General features: G+C 44.0%; 1 protein-coding gene and 1 non-coding gene across 11 annotated transcripts in view; both read right to left on the reverse strand.

The window, feature by feature from the left end:
* The window catches only part of NAP1L4 (nucleosome assembly protein 1 like 4), a 45323-nt gene that overhangs the window by 13539 nt on the left and 12086 nt on the right, over positions 1 to 19698 (reverse strand). For all 10 annotated transcript variants that reach the window (XM_054437452.2, XM_063670693.1, XM_063670696.1 and 7 more), the window contains 7 exons: positions 18279 to 18378; positions 14326 to 14467; positions 13665 to 13751; positions 11996 to 12127; positions 6859 to 6930; positions 1814 to 1953; positions 446 to 591 (listed from right to left, as the gene is read on the reverse strand). In XM_054437452.2, the coding sequence (XP_054293427.1) occupies positions 446 to 591; positions 1814 to 1953; positions 6859 to 6930; positions 11996 to 12127; positions 13665 to 13751; positions 14326 to 14467; positions 18279 to 18378 (819 nt within the window). The remainder of the gene's footprint in view (positions 1 to 445; positions 592 to 1813; positions 1954 to 6858; positions 6931 to 11995; positions 12128 to 13664; positions 13752 to 14325; positions 14468 to 18278; positions 18379 to 19698) is intronic.
* Positions 5958 to 6080, reverse strand: LOC129009156 (small nucleolar RNA SNORA54). Its single transcript, XR_008492691.1, has one exon. It is a non-coding gene; the product is annotated as a small nucleolar RNA SNORA54 (small nucleolar RNA).

The raw sequence follows: 19698 nt of genomic DNA on the forward strand, positions 1-19698 counted from the left end.
TAATGGGTACCTGGAGAGCAAACCCAGCAGCTCTCCGAGGCTGGGAGTGGTCCCCGGGGGGTGTAAACCAGACACAACAGCAGGGCAGAAATGCCAGCTGGTGAAGAAGGGTACTCCAGGTGTCCAAGTGAGGAAGCAGCCCAGGTGCAAATACTCGATTCAGTTTTCTTAAAACAGAACTGCAAGTTTTTGCCTGGGCTGCAGCCAAGCAGAGTAAAGCTCTTCCCTTTCCTGCAGAAGATGACAATCCTACTCTTACTGTCCTAGCTACCTCTGCCCTCCACGATAAACTTGCCAGCGCACCAACAGAACAGCCTGGGACACAGCAATGTGCCCCTACTGACCACACTTGCCTGACTAAAGTCTCTGGGTGTTAGGAATCTATCAGGTGACCAAAATTATTTTATGCAAGAACACAATGAATATTAACAACCAACAGACTTGCCTTTCAATGGATTGAAGAAGTTGAAAAAGGACTCATTGGGTACTTGTTTCGTAATTGTTCTAACAGTGCCTCGACCCTTATGCTTCTGCTTTTTCTTGATGGTTTTGACAGTAACATTCTTTCCTTTCTTCCAGTCAATAGTACACCTACCAGGACAAGACAGCTGTCATGAACACACAATCCATGAGAAAAATCCATTACAAATGCGTGCAGGAAGCAAACCACAGCTCTATGCCAAACCTGGAAAACTAAATAAAACCAATCTGCAAACCAAATACAATGGCCCATGAAGTTCATCTGGAGGTTGGCAAAAAGAGAAACGGCCTGGTTCTCTTTCAACTTGGGTGTGACCACTGGAACTGCAGACTTCTGGAACAATGGTGTTATTTTCCCAGGACATTTCATCAGGACTCTGAAATGTATATTCTGTGGCAAAGCCCTATCAGGTCTGCATGATGCACAAGAACTTGTCCGCGGCTTCCCAAGGAAGGAGGAGTTGCTGCTGTTCAAAGCAGCCAAGTGAGCAGGACAAGCTGAAAAAAGGAAAGAGGTGGCCACTGGGAATACTGATGGCCAGTGCAGACCACTCCAGCCCCAGGGATGCTGGCGAGGGCTGAGCACAGCACGCTCTCTAACACACAATCACCACGGACCCAGGCAACACCTGGCAGATGTCAATACTGCCCGCTTAAGAACATGCTTGGAAAGGCCAGGCCTTTTTCCCACATGATGGCCTGGCCCTGGAAAATCATCTTTCTAAGTTACTCCCGCAGGATTTTAATAAAGTCCTGAATTAACAATTAGTACTTAGTTCTGGTAAATAAACGTAATTGTTTCAAGTCAAGACTAAAGCCATTTCTCAGTCAACCCAACCTGGAGAAATTAATTCTAAACCAAATTCTCTCTTTAGTGATTTATAAAGACTGAAATCAGTGAGTCAAACAACAGCTATGCTGCCCCCACCTATCTCCAAAGCAATCAGCTGATCAATACAGCCCTGGACTCAGACTCATTCATTCAGTAAGTATTTATTTGTTGAGGGTAATCCATGAATTCAATGTTAAGAACTTCAATTCATGATGTCTAGAGAACCCAATACTTTCATTAAAATGGAGAAACAGGGCACTATCCCAAAAGCTTGCATGTGCAACCACATGACTTATTTCCCAGGTTCAGCCGCCATCTCCAAGTTCTGCATTACAAGCATTCCCAAACTGAAAGACTATTGAAATATCCATCTACCAGACTTTTAAGCAGACTCAAGACTGTACTTTATTCCTTACTTCTATCTTACCCATCAAGTTACAAAATTATCTTTTGATTTTGTTTCAGAAGAACAAGGTAGAATGACATTTTACATTTTCTTACCCGTCACAGTCCACAATCTCAGGACCTTCAAAGGAAAAGGGATCAGCCTTATCTGGTTCTGATTTCATCTTGTAGGTTTTTGTCAGGACTGAGTTGGAAAAGTAGTCGTTGGGTTCAAAGTGGAACTCTAACACAAAAGACTGAAAGTAGAAATTCAGAGTAAGCACCAGTTAAAATAGAAAAATAACGAGAACAGATTGCTTGGAGTACACAACACTTACTAGAAGCTATTTTGGGAAAGCTCAACAGATAGGGCCATGGAACAAGAAAAACTTCTCCACCGCAAAAAAGACCAGCATGAGGTTAAAAAAACAAATGATGGACTGGAGGGAAATATCTGTTCAGTTCATGAGTAAGAGGCATGTTCCCCCTCCAGTGCCTCCTCACCAATAGGCGTCACGCTCTCCTAAGGAATCCTAGCTTCTCTTAGCTGCTCCCAGCCCTTGCTTCCTGGAAGGAGGGAAGGTGGCTAGGGGAAAGTAAGGGGACCAGCAGTCCATCCTCCTCCTCTCCTTTTCCGCTCAGCCTAAGCCCCAGCCCCTACCCTGCTGGGGGAAGCCAGGGTCTGTATTCTGTGCTGTGTAGTAAAAGCAGTGGCCCACAGCTTTTCTCCCGGGAGGTGGGGAGGAGAAAAGGACAAATCTCTACAAAGACAGAAAGCTCATCCCTCACTTACAAAGCACGCTACAGACCTGGAAGAGACGTGAGCACATCGGGAAAAAGCATGCAAACATGAACGCAGACATAGGTAACATCCAACAGCAGCAACAAGGCATTCATGCTCACAAGTAACAGAACACATGACACCAAAATGAGATACCTTTGGGGCAAAATGTACAAAAATATGTAGACCCAGCCAGGATTTTGCGGTACTGGGCACACTCATATACTGTCGACAGATTTCATGAAGGACAATTTGGCAATATCAAAAAAAAATTAAATTAAAAGGCATACTCCCTGACTCAGTAATTCCTATTTTGAGGAATTTGTTCTATTTGAGAAAAATACCTGGATGGATGCATCGATATGTGCAAAGACATTGACCTCATCCCTATTTATAGAAGAAAAACATGGAAGATGAGCTTGGTTGAGTAATTTATAGACAGTTTACAAGACCAGTTCTACGCTCAGACAGCCTGGATTCAAATCCCATCTCTGCCTACACTGCTAGGCAACTCACGGAAGCTACTCAATGTCTCCGTGCTTTAGTTTCCCCATCTGTACGCTGGAAATAACTCTCTCCCTCTCTAGGAGCTGCCTTGATGGTTAATCTGTATCACTTAGAGCCGGGTTTATAGGCAAGGCTGGCTAAATGTTAGCTGTTTCCATTTTCATTGTAATGGTAAAACCATCAATGGAGGGGAAATTCAGAGGACTAAAAAAATACATACAGCAAAAATTTCCTCAAAAAAAGTTTATACATTCAAACAAACCACTTGCACAAAGGAGAAGTGAAAAAACAACTTTCAAAGAAAGGTGGAGGAGAAGAGGGGGGCCATGAGGGCTTAGGAAGTCAGGATCAGGGAGACAGTCTAGTCGCTTTCTAGAAGGGATGACAGCAGGATCTGGCTAGGAGCTCTCCACTGGCCTTGGCAAGAGCAAAGGAAGGGTGTAGGGCACTGCAGATGAACCACACAAAGGAAAGGCCAGTCACCTGCCTGGCAAAAATCACAAGGAAAGGAAGAGGTAGCTACAGGGAACCAGCATCAAATAAAATGCCTATTTCTCTCCCAACCCTCCAGGGCTTTAAAAAAAAAAAAAACAAAAAAAACAAAAAAAAAACATAAAGAGGGAAGACAACCAATGGAGAGACTGCTATGATCCCAGAACTGTTTAAGGCTGTGACCAGTGTGGACAACCAATGCAGGGCACGGGGTGGCCCCAATAAAACAAATAGTACTATTAGACTTGTGGTCCTTCACCATGTCCTACTCATTTTTTCCCCTCCTTTTTACTTTTTCTTTTAAAGACCAGTTCTCCCTATGTTGCCCAGGCTGGTCTCAAACTCCTGGGCTCAAGCAATCCTCCCACCTTGGCCTCCTAAAGTGCTGGGATTACCGGCGTGAGCCACCACGCCCAGCCTACTCTTCTACAGATAGATTCACATTTCTTCCTATTGTCCTTTTTTCTCTCCCCTCTGCCTTTGTTCAATCAAGAGTAACCCAAAGACAACTAAAGATGATTCAAGAAACTGTTTAACGGCCCAAATGAAAAGTGGCTTGAAAATAAGACTGCTTCATTCACACAGGCACTCCAGCCAGGTAAGCCATAAATATGCTAACCATGCTCAATCTTACAAGCAACTAAAGAAATGCAAAATGAGGCAGGGCCTGGGTGGCTCATGTCTGTAATCCCAACTCAACGACCTTTGGGCCTTCTAAAGCTTCATCTTCTCTGGCTAGTAAGTACACTGAAAGGAATCTAAACTAAGGAAATCATCAAACATTTAATTTAACACAAATTTGGGTTCAAGTATGCTGATCATAATGCAACAATTTACAATGGGGGAGGTGGTGCATGTAGGGGAATGTTAAACCATTTTATAGCCAATGGCTGCAGTAACAACTATTCCCCCAGCCAAGCCTGTGTGATGTGGCAGCAGGGTGACACTGTGCACACACGTGGTGTGACAGGAGCCGTGTGGCACACGTGTGCACTGTGTATCCAGGTAGGCAAGCGCTCAAGGGAAGGGAATGAGGCACGCTGCAAAAACACCAGCCAAGACTCATTCTGAAGTTTCATTTATCTTTATAACTTAAAATGCGTTAGACTCTTCATAATAATTTTACAAAGGAAAACGAGTATAGGGAAATTCACTAAGCTGCTGAGATTTACTTTTAGAAGACAGATTTGTATAGTGTTCTTTACACTTGCCTGTATTTTCTACATATGACTTTTATAATAGGGAAGTAAAAAGAAAAAAAAATTACTGGTCCACAGTCTACCACAACCAGAGCTCTCGTCTATGAGTCACAATGAGATGGAGGAAAATAAGATGACAGGCTAAGAAAGAAAGAAAATTGACCTAGGAAATCATCAAACAGGTGTCCAATAAGAAAAAAGAGGCCAGGTGTGGTGGCTCATGCCTGTAATCCCAGCACTTTGGGAGGCTGAGCCGGGCAGATCAGGAGGGCAGATCGCGAGGTCAAGAGATTGAGACCATCCTGGCCAACATGGTGAAACCACGTCTCTACTAAAAATACAAAAATTAGCCGGGTGTGGTGGTACGCGCCTGTAGTCCCAGCTACTTGGGAGGCTGAGGAAGGAGAATCTCTTGAACCCGGGAGGCAGAAGTTGCAGTGAGCCGAGATCATATCACTGCACTCCAGCCTGGCGACAGAGTGAGACTCGGTCTTAAAAAAAAAAAAAAAGAAAAAAGAAAAAGAAAAAAGAAAAAAAAGAAAGAAAAGAAAAGGAGAAAAAAGAAAGGAAAAAAAAGGAACTGACCCAAAGGGGAAAAAAAGTTAATTGCGTCTGGATGAATCACAGGTAAGAAAGAAGTACAAGGAAAAAACGCACAGAACCTTAAAAGCACCACATGCTCACACCATGGGGAAGAGAATGCACACCAATGAGGGCAAACTAGGCAGACGTGCCCAGGCAGCTCCTGGGGGCCCTGTGATAAAGTCTAAACAGAAGTGATGCAAGCCCAGGAAGAAGGACCTGCTATAACCCACATGGGGCAGGGAAGATGGGGTATCCCCCTCTGGAGGGCAGCCCCCAGCTGGTGAGCAGGCATCACTCCCGGCTCCCAGTGCCCCACCTAGAAAGGGACACCTGACTGTCACCTTCCATAGTGGAAAACAGACAGGAAAAAGTAGAAGGGACAGATACAGGTACATCCACTGCCCACCCCTGCTGCTGCCCCAGGCATTACTTGTAGCACTTGCAGTGAAGAAATCCCACTCCTAGTGGCCCTCATCCATTAGCCCAGGCCCCAGCGCTGAAGAAATCCCACTCCTAGTGGCCCTCATCCATTAGCCCAGGCCCCAGCGCTGAAGAAATCCCACTCCTAGTGGCCCTCATCCATTAGCCCAGGCCCCAGCGCTGAGATGGGGAGGAAGGAAGATACTGGTGACTGGCCCCAGGTCCCTACCACCATCACCCACACCCAAGATCCCTAACCCACAGCCTGTCATGCAGCATTTGTCCCCAAGACCTGAAACTGAAAGTCACCAGTCAGTCAGTCATGTGTCGCTGGAAATGCTATTGCACCGGAATGGAACCCATTAGCTACAGCCAGGCTAACAGGTTACGAACAGTGCTCCCTGGGAGAACCAGACTGGGATGAGACAGTCTGGCAAGGCCATTTGAAGATGAGCATATGGTTCCTCAGATAAAAGGGCTGACCTAGTCAAGCTTATCTTACTAACTGGCAGGCTGATCCATGCCACTAACATTACTAGTGCAATGATACGCCATAGCAAGCATATTGTAAAGACGTGTTTCAGGACAAATCAAAGAGCAGGAAAACATTTTTCAGTCTTATCTGCGCTTTTTTTTTTTTAGGGTAAAACCTAGTAGGTTCAGATTTCTGAATAAGTGCTGATCATATGTGTACATAGCTCCCATCTTTTTAAACGTTAAAAATATACAGTAGATGCATGCAAACTTCAGAGACACTTGGGAAAAGAATGGTATCATCTCCACCTAACAGAGTAAACAAACTACAAGACCGAGGCCTGGCACAGTGGACAGCACCACTACAGCCCAGGAGTTGCGGCCTGACTCCTGCGTTGGTGCCCACCTGGCTGCAGGGTCTGGAGCATCACATGGTCTGCATCACTGTCAAATCATCCAGCACAGACTCAGGATACAGTGCCAAGCATGACACAGAAAGGCAATGGGATCCCCATCTAACTCAGGGAGCAAACACACAATGCGGTACTCAGTTTAACTCTTGGAGAGCAGTCTCACCCAGGGCTGCCCAGCAGATGGGTGGCTGGGTGTGGGTTTTGTGGGTTTCTTGCCCCTGGCTCCAAGTTCTTCCATCTTTGTGGACTGACCCGGTCTGATGCCAACCAGAAGGTCAAGTCAGTACTCACCATAGGCTGTCCGGGGTCAGAAAATTTCACTTTAATATCCTGCAGGTGTTTCAAGATTGGTTCATCATATTCCTAATCAAAAAGAGAAAAAAAATCCAACAGGCTTTAAAAAAAACAACACATCTCTCCCGAAGAGTCATGGTTGCATAGGTTCCCAGATGTTGCATAACTAGCCCTATTGGAATTCTGTCCTTGTCAAGTAATAACTACCAGGAAGAAACCCAAACTTATTCACCAACTCCCTGCCATAGAGAAGCAGCACCGAGGTGTCCCCTTTCCCTAGTGTGGAGCAACGGTGGCTGCCACTGCCAGCAAAGGGCAGTGCCACTGACACCTGCCTGCCTGCAATACTGGGGAAAGGGCCTTCACTGCTTTCCTGCCACCAGCTGCCACTGCACACAAAGATCAGAAATGCTACCAACCAAAACTGTTGGTCCTCAGCCTCTCTGAGGAGACAGAGCAGAAGCCTGGAAGTCAGAAGAGAAGGCTAGATCGGCTACGGCCTTGGCAGCCAGCTTCCCCACCTGTGGCAATAAAGTTGTACATGGCTTAACAATGGGGGCACCTCCTGAGAAACACATTGTTAGGCAATTCGGCATGCGTTCATCAGAGCATATTTACACAAACCTAGATAGTGCAGCCTACTATCCACTATTGCTCCTACGCTACAAACCTGAACAGCATGTGACTGTACTGAATACTGGGAGCAGCTGGTGATGGTAATTATTTGTGTATCTAAACACAGAGAAGGTACAGTAAGAATATGGTATCATAATCCTATATGCAGTCTGTTGTGACCAAAATGTGTTATGTGGCTCATGACTGTATCCAAAACTCACAAAACACACGGTCACTTCTTTATTTTTTTTGAGATGGAGTCTCGCTCTGTCGCCCAGATTGGAGTGCAATGGTGTGATCTCGGTCACTGCAAGCTCCGCCTCCCGGACTCAGCTTCCCGAGTAGCTGGGACTACAGGCGCCCGCCGCCAACCATGCCCGGCTGATTTTTGTATTTTTAGTGGAGACGGGGTTTCACCGTGTTAGCCAGGATGGTCTCGATCTCCTGACCTCGTGATCCGCCCATCTCGGCCTCCCAAAGTGCTGGGATAACAGGCGTGAGCCACCGCGCCCAGCCACACACGGTCACTTCTTGAAGGACACTTACACAGAGCGTGTCTGAGATCCAACTTGTGGGCACCATGGAAGAGTGGGGCATCATGGAAGAGCGCACAGTTCTTATCTGTGTCTGTATCATTTTACAAGCGATATTTCTTTAAACTCACTCTGCCAATACCTGTCAGCTTAGAAAGTCCCAGTGAGGAAAGTCAGAAGAGGAGTGGGAAGACCTGAATCCTCAGAAACACGCACTGGCAGCAGGCGCTTCGTTTGTAACATGGCAGTCGCTTTTTTACCCCCAAAGTCTGGGCACTGAACCTCAAAATGTCTTGAAGTTGCATTAAGTTTTTCTTAAATCATTTTTTCTCTTTTTCAGTTGTATGTAATAACTGTACTATTTATGGGACACAGTGACATTTTGATGCACATATACAATGTATAATAAATCAGGACCATCACCTCAAACATTTATTTTTGAACATTCAAAACCCGTCCTCTAGCTTTCTGAAAACACACACTAAATTATCGTTAGCCACATTCACCCTACAGTGCTACAAAACACCAGAACTTACTCCTCCAATCTAGCAGTCACTCTGTATCTGATAACAGACCTCTCAACAGACCTCTCCCTATTTATCTTCCCCTCTCTCTCCCTCTTATCCTTTATCAACAATTCTCTGCTTTGGTGAGCTGTTTTTGTAGCTCCCACATGAGTGTGAACATGAGGTATTTCCCCCCTTTCTGTGCCCGATTTTCCATTAAGTAAGACCTAATTTTCAACTCTTCTGACATTATAGAACAAAACAAAAACAGCAACAAAAAGATACCTGCAAGTATCTAGACAAAAAGTAACCCAAAAGCAGTTGTGAAATGGGCCACACCTGCATGCGGCGTTCAGTCTCCGACGCTGCACGCCACCCACGGAGCCATGCGCTGGCTGTAGATCACCAAGATGAGCGCTTCCACCAGAATGCCTTCCAGAGATGGCACTGGGAACTTCAAAACTCATCCCACTCAAACACGCAGTGCCCACTCATGTTTTCCCAAACTTCATAAAATAACCATTATGTTCTAATTTCCTCAAGCAGCCATGTACCCTGTGGGTCAAAACTTTAAATGTCCAGGGCAGATATAAGGTAATGCCCCACACTGGCAGACACCCAAGACTCAGGAAGCAAAGGCACAACACTGGAGGCATCGCACTCAGATCGTAAAGCCGCCATCTCAAATTTTCCACTCTACTTGCAGGAATATATTTCAACTATCCCCAAATTTAGAACAAAGGGACTCAGAGTTAATCCGTCTTTGGAATTTAATATTTGACCAAAATGAGCTGGGCATAGTGGCGCACACCTACAGTCCCAGCTACCTGGGAGGACCCCTTGAGGCCAGGAGACTGAGACAGCAGTGCACTATGACTGTGCCTATGAAAAGCCACTGACCTCTAGGCTGGGCATCATAGCAAGACCATGTCCCTTAAAAATGAAAGGGCTTCTCTCAGAAATGGCAGACTTCAAAACCAGACATTAAAAAACAACTGTTGGCCGGGCGCGGTGGCTCACGCCTGTAATCCCAGCACTTTCGGAGGCCAAGGCAGGCAGAGGACGAGGTCAGCAGATCGAGACCATCCTGGCTAACACAGTGAAACCCCGTCTCTACTAAAAATAAAAAAATTAGCCAGGCATGGTGGCGGGCGCCTACAGTCCCAGCTACTCGGGAGGCTGAGGCAGGAGAATGGCATGAACCCAGGAGGTGGAGCTTACAGTGAGCCAAGATCACACCAATGCACTCCAGCCTGGGCGACAGAGCGAGACTCCATTTAAAAAAAAAAAAAGAAAAAATTGTTAAAAAAAAAAATCAAAATAGAACATGCTACCATTACCTGCTATGAGGTTACAAACAGTACAAATAACATTTCCTCATTGTCTGCATATTAAATGAGTACTCTATCAACTCCTGCATATCTTTTTAAAGCTGTTAAAAAGCAACAAAAGACACTTCATGGCTGAAACGCTGAAGCACTGACACTAATACAGAGGTGCTGGGAGAATGAGAAGGGACACCCCATTAAAATGTGGCCAAATGCCTCACTGTGCTCTCAAAACCCAAAGCAGCGCTATCCATGGCCAGTGACCCCAATGCCATAACCAAGTGGCCACACGCACAGAAGGGGACACCAAAACTCACTCGAGTCACCTAACTCTAGCTCCCAAACCCTGTTATCACTGCACCCCCAATCCCACGTGAAGATGCTCCAACCCTGCAGCGCAAGAATCACCCCAGGGCCCATGAGACAGGCAGCCCCACAGAACCAGAATCTGCACTGCCATGGCCACTCCCCAGGCCCCCCGAAGTCTGAGAAGAACGAACTAAGAGCTAGTCTTTCCACCTGCTCCCTGTCATGGAGATTTTCAACTCTCAGGGTGTCATGGAGATTTTCAACTCTTTAGGAACATTAGAGTTCCTAAAACCACCTCAAAACTCTCAGTGCCATGGTGACAGATGAGGCATTTAGTTTTTGCTATTTAAGTTTTCAAAGCTGCTCAGGTGATTGTAATACACAGTTAGGGTGAGACTACGGCTCTGGTAGACATTACTTAATTTTTCCAATGAAATTCTGGTGCATGGCATTCTTTTAAAAGTATGGTCTAGTCTTCTTAAAATTCCACCTTTTCATATGAAAAGGAAGCTCAGATCAGGAAAAACCAAGGCTGTTCTATTTTAGATGCTTTCTGGTCTGGAAGGAGAATAAGAAATACATCGTTCTTTCCATCTTAAGTTTTGGCTTAGGACACAGGACAAGCATTAAACAAGGGAGGTAGCAGAGGCAGCAATGTGATACATTTGTGAAAACCATTAAAAATCGTAGCTGTAAAATCCTGTGCAAATTACAATATAGCAGTTTGTAATGGACAGTGCCTATGCTCTGTGACGGGAGAAGCACTCTGCCCACACAAGCAGGGCCTGGAGCTGTCCTGAGTAAGTCTGAATGCAGACGTGCTGTTTCTGGGGACACTGGAGCAATAAAAACTGACAGCAAGTCAGTCAGTGAGACTTAAGGCAAGATTTGTTTCTCTGTTCTAGAAACTTCTATTATAACTCATTTCAGGGAAAGCCAAATTTGTTACCTTTTAATTTGTTCACCATTTCACTATAGAAAGTGAAATGTCAAGGAAAGACAAAATCAGAAATGGTGGTTGGGTTTTGTTGTTGTTGTGTGTTTTTTTTTTTTTGAGACAGGGTCTCTGTTACCCACCAGGATGGAGTGCAGCACCATGATCACAGCTCACCACAGCCTCAACCTCCTCGGCTCAGGTGATCCTCCTGCCTCAGCCTCCCAAGTACCTGGGACCACAGGCGCACACCACAACGCCCAGCTAACTTTTCTATTTTTTGTAGAGATGGGATTTCGCCATGCTGCCCAGGCTGGTCTCAAACGACCTGCCTACCTTGACCTCCCAAATTGCTGGGGCTACAGACATGAGCCACCATGCCTAGCCTTTTTTTTAAAAATAGACACTTTTTCAAGAGAAATGATCAGAAAATATTAGCAACTTGTTCAAAAATTCACTGAGATGTGCGCGCGCACACACACACACACACGCGCACACACACACACACACACACACACAGCTCATCCCTTCAAAATTCATTCCCTGGTCTCCTGCGCACTCACACCACAGTAAGACAGAGGTGGGCTCTTGAATCTATTCACGGGCTTTCCCACAGGCGAGACAACAGACCTTTACAAGAGGTCAAAGGAACTGATTTGAAAGTTTGGGATCAGGCTGAAGTGCCCAGCTTTCCACCAAGAACCGCAAAGACAGCATGGAAGCCCCACTGTGAATAAACCATTCACTGTGAGATCAGGACTGCTCACCTGAGGTCCTGGTCAGAAAAAGTGCCCTTCCGCCCACTATGAACAACCTTTCAATGCCCAGTTTAGTGCTTAAAAAATGCCATAGATAAGTAATGTTAGAAGACTACCACATAATCTCTCTACAAGACAGAAATGTGCTTACCTGGACTAATTCACTTAGCATATCTACGTTTCTAAAGATGGTAAACCAGAACTCTGGAATTCCTTTGGGATTTGGCTCTTCAGCTGTTGCTGCTTCTTTTTCTGTTACGACTACTTTATTTTTCATGTCTCCCTAAAAAAAAAAAAAAAAAGATGCAAAATAGGTAACAAAAATACAAATTTACAAATAATGCAGTGGCTTAACGTAGAATATCATTTCCGAATCCTGTATTATCTCCAATCAAAAACCTTTCTTTCAGAGTCTCCATCTCCAAACCACTCACTGGGCCATGCAACACTTTTCGGATGCTTCTGAGGGAAAAACGCATTCAAGTCATTACATCCACATGGAATTCCTATGATTTCACATCAAAGGCGAAGAAACTAAAGAGATGACAAAGTGCCACTGACTCTGGGAAAGGCCATCCAGTGCTAGCTCTGTGAGGTGCCATCCTGAGACAATCATCATCACAAATGCAGATGCAAAGACTGTACATCAACCTTAAGGAGATGCAATGCAAATATGCAGAACATCTATCACTGGGCAAAAAAAGTCCAGTGCAAGGATAAATAAGTTCACTCGGACTAATAATCTGACCTCTTGTTAAAATTTGTGGGGTGGTAAGTTGAAGTTAAAAAAAAAAAAAAAAAAAAAAAAAATTTGCTGCAGCAGTATCTGCAGCAAGAAAAGTGCTCAGCAACTTATCCAGCTTTAAGGAAGTGGCTATAAATGCCGGTTCACAGACACGATGCAAGCATCAGAAAATGACCAGAAAGGCAACATGGCAAAGTGAAGGGGAGTCAGGCCCCAGGGAAAAGGTAGACCAAGGGAGGTGAAACACAACACTAAATGGAACTATGGGAAATTCTGAATGCCTTGCCAAATGGGATTGTTATGATGAAATGATCTTGAAATGAAAGGCCTTTTAAATTAGCAAAGGCAGATCTCCCTTGACCTGTTAGAAACTGATTCACAACTGTATTAATCCACAGCCATGGCTTCAATTAGGCCAGGTTCTACATATTTTAAAAGGATCAAAAACACATATGGCTACCAAAATTATCATATACCTCAAAAAAAAAAAAAAAAAAAACTGCAAAAAGTTAGTTATAGGATAAAAGTTACTTGTCTCCCAAACATAAAATCAGGCTGACAAAGTTAATCCATGGTACACTGGAAGTTTTCACAGCACTGGAATGGGACCAGTCACTAGAAAAAGGCTGTGAGCAGGTGACCGGTGGCCACACCACAACCATACGCAACCAATCCACTGGCTGAGCACCTCTCGGGGGCAAGCTAGTCCATGCCACTGAGCAGGAAGGTACTCCCCTCACAACTCCCCCAATCTTCCAGTGACTGAGAACACACGGTCATCTCTTCTTGATCTTTGCTTTCTCTGATGTTTTAATCTTTGTTGGTCCGATCCCTTATTTCAATATGCTCCTGTCCACAGATAACTGAGGTGGCACTACATCTTACTCCTATTAACTGACAGTACTGTGTCAGATGCTAGATCCATATCAGAAAGGAATCTAAACCCAACCTAATGATGCAGCAGCACCTACTGTTAGAAGCACATAAGTTTACTAGTAATTAAAAATCATTAAAAAATGCTTATTTTTTAACAGTATTAAAACAGAACATGAGTCACATTTTTCTAAAGACTTACAGCCAATTTCTCTTCCTCTTCATTTTCACTGTGCCATTCCGATTCCGCATCTGTTGGTTCAACATCACCAGTGATAAATTCTCTTCTCTACATAAAAATGAGACCTTATTAGAATTATGTTATTAGCTTACTTGGAAACTCAAGAGTTAAATTTATAAATAATGTCTACAAAAAGACTTTGAAAACTGGATATTTTTATAACTTATTTTAAGATTCTAAATTTAGGGTTCAAAGAAAAATATTAAATGATTCCCTGGGTAAATCTGGATGTTTCACCTACCTAAAGATGTAAAATAAAGACAGTCCCTGATTTCCAATGGTTCAACTAAAGATTTTGAACTTCATGATGGTGCAGAAGCCATCACACTTTGGGCACCAATACAGCCACACACTGTGTTCCTCTCTCTGCATAGTGTTCAATACATTACACAAGATACTCAGCACTTTATTATAAAATAGGCTTTATGGAAGATGATTTTGCCTGACTGCAGGCTAATGTAAGTGTTCTGAGCTTGTTTAAGGTAGTCTAGACTAAGCTATGTTTGGTAAGTTAGATGCGTTCTTACCTTAGATGTTGTCAACTTATAATGAGTTTATCGGAACCTAACACCTTCTCATAAGTTGAAAACTATCTGTATATTAAATTAACAGAGCTCCCTACCTTGTCAAAGAGAGGCTGGTATAGTGCTGCATACTTTCTTTCCAAGTCATGTACCTCTTCATAGAACTTGGCTTCTATGTGAGCACATCTCACCTGAAGTTGTTTCAATGCATTAATTCTTCTTTTTACTGCTTTAGGTAAACTAAAAAAGGGAGTAAGAAATACAATATCCTCATGCCTGCAAAATAAAGCAGCATGCTTTTCAATTTTATTAAAATAAATTTAGGTTAACATGGAATCAACATCCTTACTATGAACAAGACCTCTTAAAAATTAAGAAAAGGACAAATACCCCAATAGGAAAAAAAGGATACAGGAGGAAGCAGAAAAGATAATTCACAAAAGAAAAAACACAAATTGTCAAACATGAAGAAAGATTCAATTTCATAAAATATCCAAAAGAATGCAAACATTTAAGAACACTCATCTTTTCCTTACCAAATTGGCAATTAAAAACCAAAACAAAACACCTAGGTTTTACGAGGCTAAGGGCCAAGAAGCCCTCTAACTGACTCATCTTTCTGAAGGGCAGAAATACTAAAAATGTTCTTTGGATCCAGTAATTCTACTTCTAAGAATTTATCCTTAAGACTGGGCGCAGTGGCTCATGCCTGTAATCCCACCACTCTGGGAGGCCAAGGTGGAAGGACTGCTTGAGGGCAGGACTCCAAGACCAGCCTGAGCAATATAGCAAGACCTCTCTCTACAAAAAATTTAAAAAATTAGCCAGGCATGATGGTGTGCGCCTGTAGTCCCAGCTACTCAGGAGGCTGAGGTGGAAGATCACTTGAGTCTGCGAGGTCGAGGCAGCAGGGAGCTACGATTGCGCTACTGCACTCCAGCCTGGGAAACAGAGCAAGACCCTATCTTACCAAAAGGAAAAAAAAAATTTATCCTAATCAAGTATTTATGCTGGAGTGTCCGTCGATAGATCTGTACAAGTGAAAAACTGGACAATGCAAGTGCAACAGCATTCAAATATTGCCTATTCATAATCACACTGTCCAGGAATATTTAGTGCCACGTGGGAGTCCACACTTGTTAACACACTGGAGGAAAAAATCTGAGAAACACAGACCACAGGCAACACAACTTTGTTCTTGAGAGTCAGGTCAACTATGAGTTTGCCTTTCAATTCTGTTCTATGTTTTAAAAAATAGTTTGTATGTATAACTTTTATAAATCAGAAGAAAAATCCTTGTGTTTAACCCATCAAAAATATTTGTTTAAAATGAAGCCCCTGGTCCCACAATCATGTGGACTGAACAGCAGATTCCTAGCCTCATCATAGACCCAAATAATCTACCTGGGGCAGGGCCCTGGGTCCTGCATCTTGCATACTCATTCACACGATCAGAGTCCTCAAGTCTAAGCACTTGACCTACCCTCCAACAACAGACAGCACAGAGCAGTAGGCAAGTCACACACACATATCACTGGTCTGGGAGGTATTAGCAACTGCCTTGCATCCCAAAGGACCTCTCTCCTGGGTGAAGTATAACCACAGCTACCTCAAGCTAAAGGTCCTTAGTTTAAGCAAAGACTCTCAAATAATGCTTAACATTCTAGAACTACTGCTAGTAGTAGATGAGAACAAGGGAAAAGCAGAAAGGATTTAACAAAATCGTAGACTCCCACTGCCATTTGTACCTCTTTTCTGCACTAATCATTCATTCATTCATTCATTTATTGTGACAGGATCTCTCTGTTGCCCAGGCTGCAGTGCAGTGGTGCGATCTCGGCTCACTGCAGCCTCAACTTTCTGGACTCAAATGATCCTCCCACCTCAGCATCCCGAGCAGCTGGACTACAGGGGCACATCACCATGCCCAGCTAATTTTTTTGCATCCTGTAGAGATGGGGGGTTTGACCATGTTACCCAGGCTGGTCTCGAACTCCTGAGCTCAAGCAATCTGCCTCCCAAAGTGCTCGGCCTCCCAAAGTGCTAGGATTACAGGTGTGAGCTACCATGCCTGGCTAATTATACAATTTTAAATTCGTTTAATTTTTGAAGCTTTCCAACTGAAGTAAAACGACAAAAGGATTTTTTTTTTTAATTACACTTTAAGTTTTAGGGTACAAGTGCACAACGTGCAGGTTGGTTACATATGTATACGTGTGCCATGTTGGTGTGTGCTGCACCCATTAACTCGTCATTTAGACAAAGGATGTTAAACAAACTGGACCCTAGTGTGCCCCCAACAGTCCTTCAATCATTCATACCAACTACGCCCAGTCCTCTGCAGGCACTTTTCCTGCAATATGGCTAATATGGAACCACTTCTAGTCCCACATAAACTTGATCCCACTCAAGCAGTTCCTCTCACAGAATGCCACCCCACCAACCCAGTTTCTAAAGCGAGAAAACTAGAAACCATTACTCATTCTCAATTCTTGCCACTCCCACTCAGTATCACTCCATCCCATCAATCTAGTCTGCAAAAAAAAAAAACAAAAAAAAAAACATCAAAACACCTTGCCCACTAAGTAATCCCTGAGAAGCTTCTAAATGGGCAAAGCAAACTCTGAATGTCACCTTCTAGGCCAGGCGCAGTGGCTCATGCCTGTAATCCCAGCACTTTGGGAGGCCGAGGTGGGCAGATCACCTGAGGTCAGGAGTTGGAGATCAGCCCGGCCAACATGGCGAATCCCTGTCTCTACTAAAAATACAAAAAAACAAAAACAAAAACAAAAAAAACGTGCAGCAAATCACCATGGCACATGTATACCTATGTAACAAACCTGCACACTCAGCACATCTACTCCAGAACATGAAGTAAAATAAATAAAACTACAAAAAACTAGCTGGGCATGGTGGCGCGCACCTGCAATTCCAGCTACTCGGGAGGCTGAGGCAGGAGAATCACTTGAACCTGGGAGGTGGAAGTTGCACTCCAGCCTGGATGACAGAGCAAGACTCTGTCTCAAAAAATAAAAATAAAAAATAAATGTCCCCTTCTTGTCGTAATAGCCCTGGCAGTCCTGACTGGGGAAAACAGTTGGAAGGTGGGGCCCCCTGGGAGACCAAGCCCTGACCCAATTATAGATGGAAGCCCAGTAACAGCTCATCCCTTTAAAAAAAAAAAAAAAAATTGCCACGCATGGTGGTGCATGCCTATAGTTCCAGCTACTTTGGAGGCTGAGGTAGGATTACTTGAGCTCAGGAGTTCAAGGTTACAATGAGCTATTACATGCCACTGCACTCCAGCATGGACAACAAAGTGAGACTCCAACTCAAAAACCAAAAATTCCTTCCAGAAATAAGACAGGGAGGTCCTGACAAGAGCCATCCTAGGATTCTAGGATCACCATCCTTACCATTTTCATAGTGCAATACATCTAGGACATAGGCCTCTCGTAAGAAAGCAAAGGTGTCAGCCAGGCGCGGTGGCTCACCCGTTATCCCAGCATTTTGAGTGGCTGGGGCAGGAGAACCAACTGAGGCCATGAGTTCAAAACCAGCCTAGGCAACATAGTGAGACCCCATCTTTTTTTTTTTTCTTAAAGACAGTCTCACTGTCACCCAGGCTGGAGGGTAGTGAAAACTCACAGGCATGCGGCACTATGCCCAATTTTTTTTTTTTTTAAGGTGTTGGTGTCACAGGCTCATGTGGCTAAGTCAAGAAGGAGTGGTTCTCTTAGTTTAACTTAGGAGCCACCAGCTGTCCTCTCCAACTCGGATGATCTGTGAAGTCCTCTAGCCCTCCACAGGATGGCACTGTGCACTTCCTATCAGAACTGACAGGTCACCCTACTCCATCCACCAGGCAAACTCTGAGCCTAAGCACCGGGTAGGGTCACTCCTCTCATATCCCAGTGCCTGTCTCTCACAGACAATTATCTTGGAATGAAAAAAACATTTATTCCTGTTCTGAGGAAGTGAAAAGTGGTTTTTCCTTTATTTTCTTTTTGTTTCTCCAAATTGCATGAGACCCAATTCACAGCACACTTACGTTTCGATGTAGCTGGAAGGGGTATGAGGGACATTGTCAAGTCGCTCCTGTAAAGCTGCCAGAACTCGAGGATTCTGCATCACCTGATCTGTGAGCTTTTCTATGAAGAGTTAAGACCAAACATTTAAAATATGCCCACCACACACAATAGCCAAGAGTCAAAAATTAGTAACATATCTACTTAGCTTTGCCTAGATTTACATCTACTAATTTCTAAATACATATACCAGTGACTTCTTAAACATGTTTTGAAAATAATTAAAATTTATTTTAAGAGCATTTAACACTCTGGGTTAATCATCTGATGGGTAGTTACAAATGTATTGAATAAATACCTAGAGAGTCCTGGCTCTCACCAGGACTGTGGCTGTTTAAGCCCCAGACTTAAACAACTGAGGACATCATTAATGTAAGTTCACGTGGTCTACCCCCAAGTCTCATGGTGGTGTCCAGAAGCCAAGAACAGAGATGAGATCAGTTCCTCAAAGTCAAAGAGCATCCACTAGCTCCCTTGCTCACTGTGGTGCCATAGACTTCACAGTCCAGGAGAGCCCAAGGCTCACTAGCTCCCTGCCAGCACTGTTCCCTAAGTTTTCTTTGCATGTGCTACTTGCCTCTGCCTTGAATGTCCTTCTGCCCAAACCCACCTCCCTCCCGGAAGCACTTCTGACCATTCCACCCCACTTAGGGCTAACCTACATGTGTAGTGAGCTCACAATACCGAGCTGTTTGTATTTATAAGCCCATTTCCCAATAAACCAATGAATGAGATCCTGAGAAGGTAGTGACTGTCCTTTTATCCAGTTGTGACTAAAAAGTGGCAGACATCTGGCTCATGACACAGACTCTTAACAATCTCCCTCTTAATGACACAATACAGAAATTCAAACCCAGCGCCCTTCCCTTGCTTAGAGCCAGTACATACCCAAGTATTCTCCCATCCCAAGTATTCTCCCATGATGTGGGTAAGTCAAACACACCAAGCAGGCACTCAATTTTAAACATTTATAATAGAACTGCAAACACAACCACTAACATGAAGCACATGAAGTGTATTTAAGGTACATAATTTGTATATATAAAACTGTGTACACATGTATAGTATATAAATACTACATGCATATACAAACATATATCAATGGGTGCTAAAACGTCTGTGTGAAAGTTTGCTGAAGAAGAGGATATCTACAAGTGCCTGACAGATTGCTTCCAAGGTGAAAGGACCTTGGTAACAGAGAAGTCTGGCAGGCACTGTCTTAATCATCAATCTCAGTGTCCCTGGGCAGGTGCCGAGCCAACACCCTGTGCCTCCGGAAGCAACGACCACTGCATCATGTTACCTGTGTGCCCTTCTTGCCAAAATGTTTACCCTGAATCTCATGAGGAAGAAACGACTGGGCAAATCCAGACTGTGAGCATT

This window comes from Pongo pygmaeus, chromosome 9 (genome assembly GCF_028885625.2).
Source record: "Pongo pygmaeus isolate AG05252 chromosome 9, NHGRI_mPonPyg2-v2.0_pri, whole genome shotgun sequence".
In the NCBI taxonomy this organism is placed as follows: domain Eukaryota; kingdom Metazoa; phylum Chordata; class Mammalia; order Primates; family Hominidae; genus Pongo; species Pongo pygmaeus.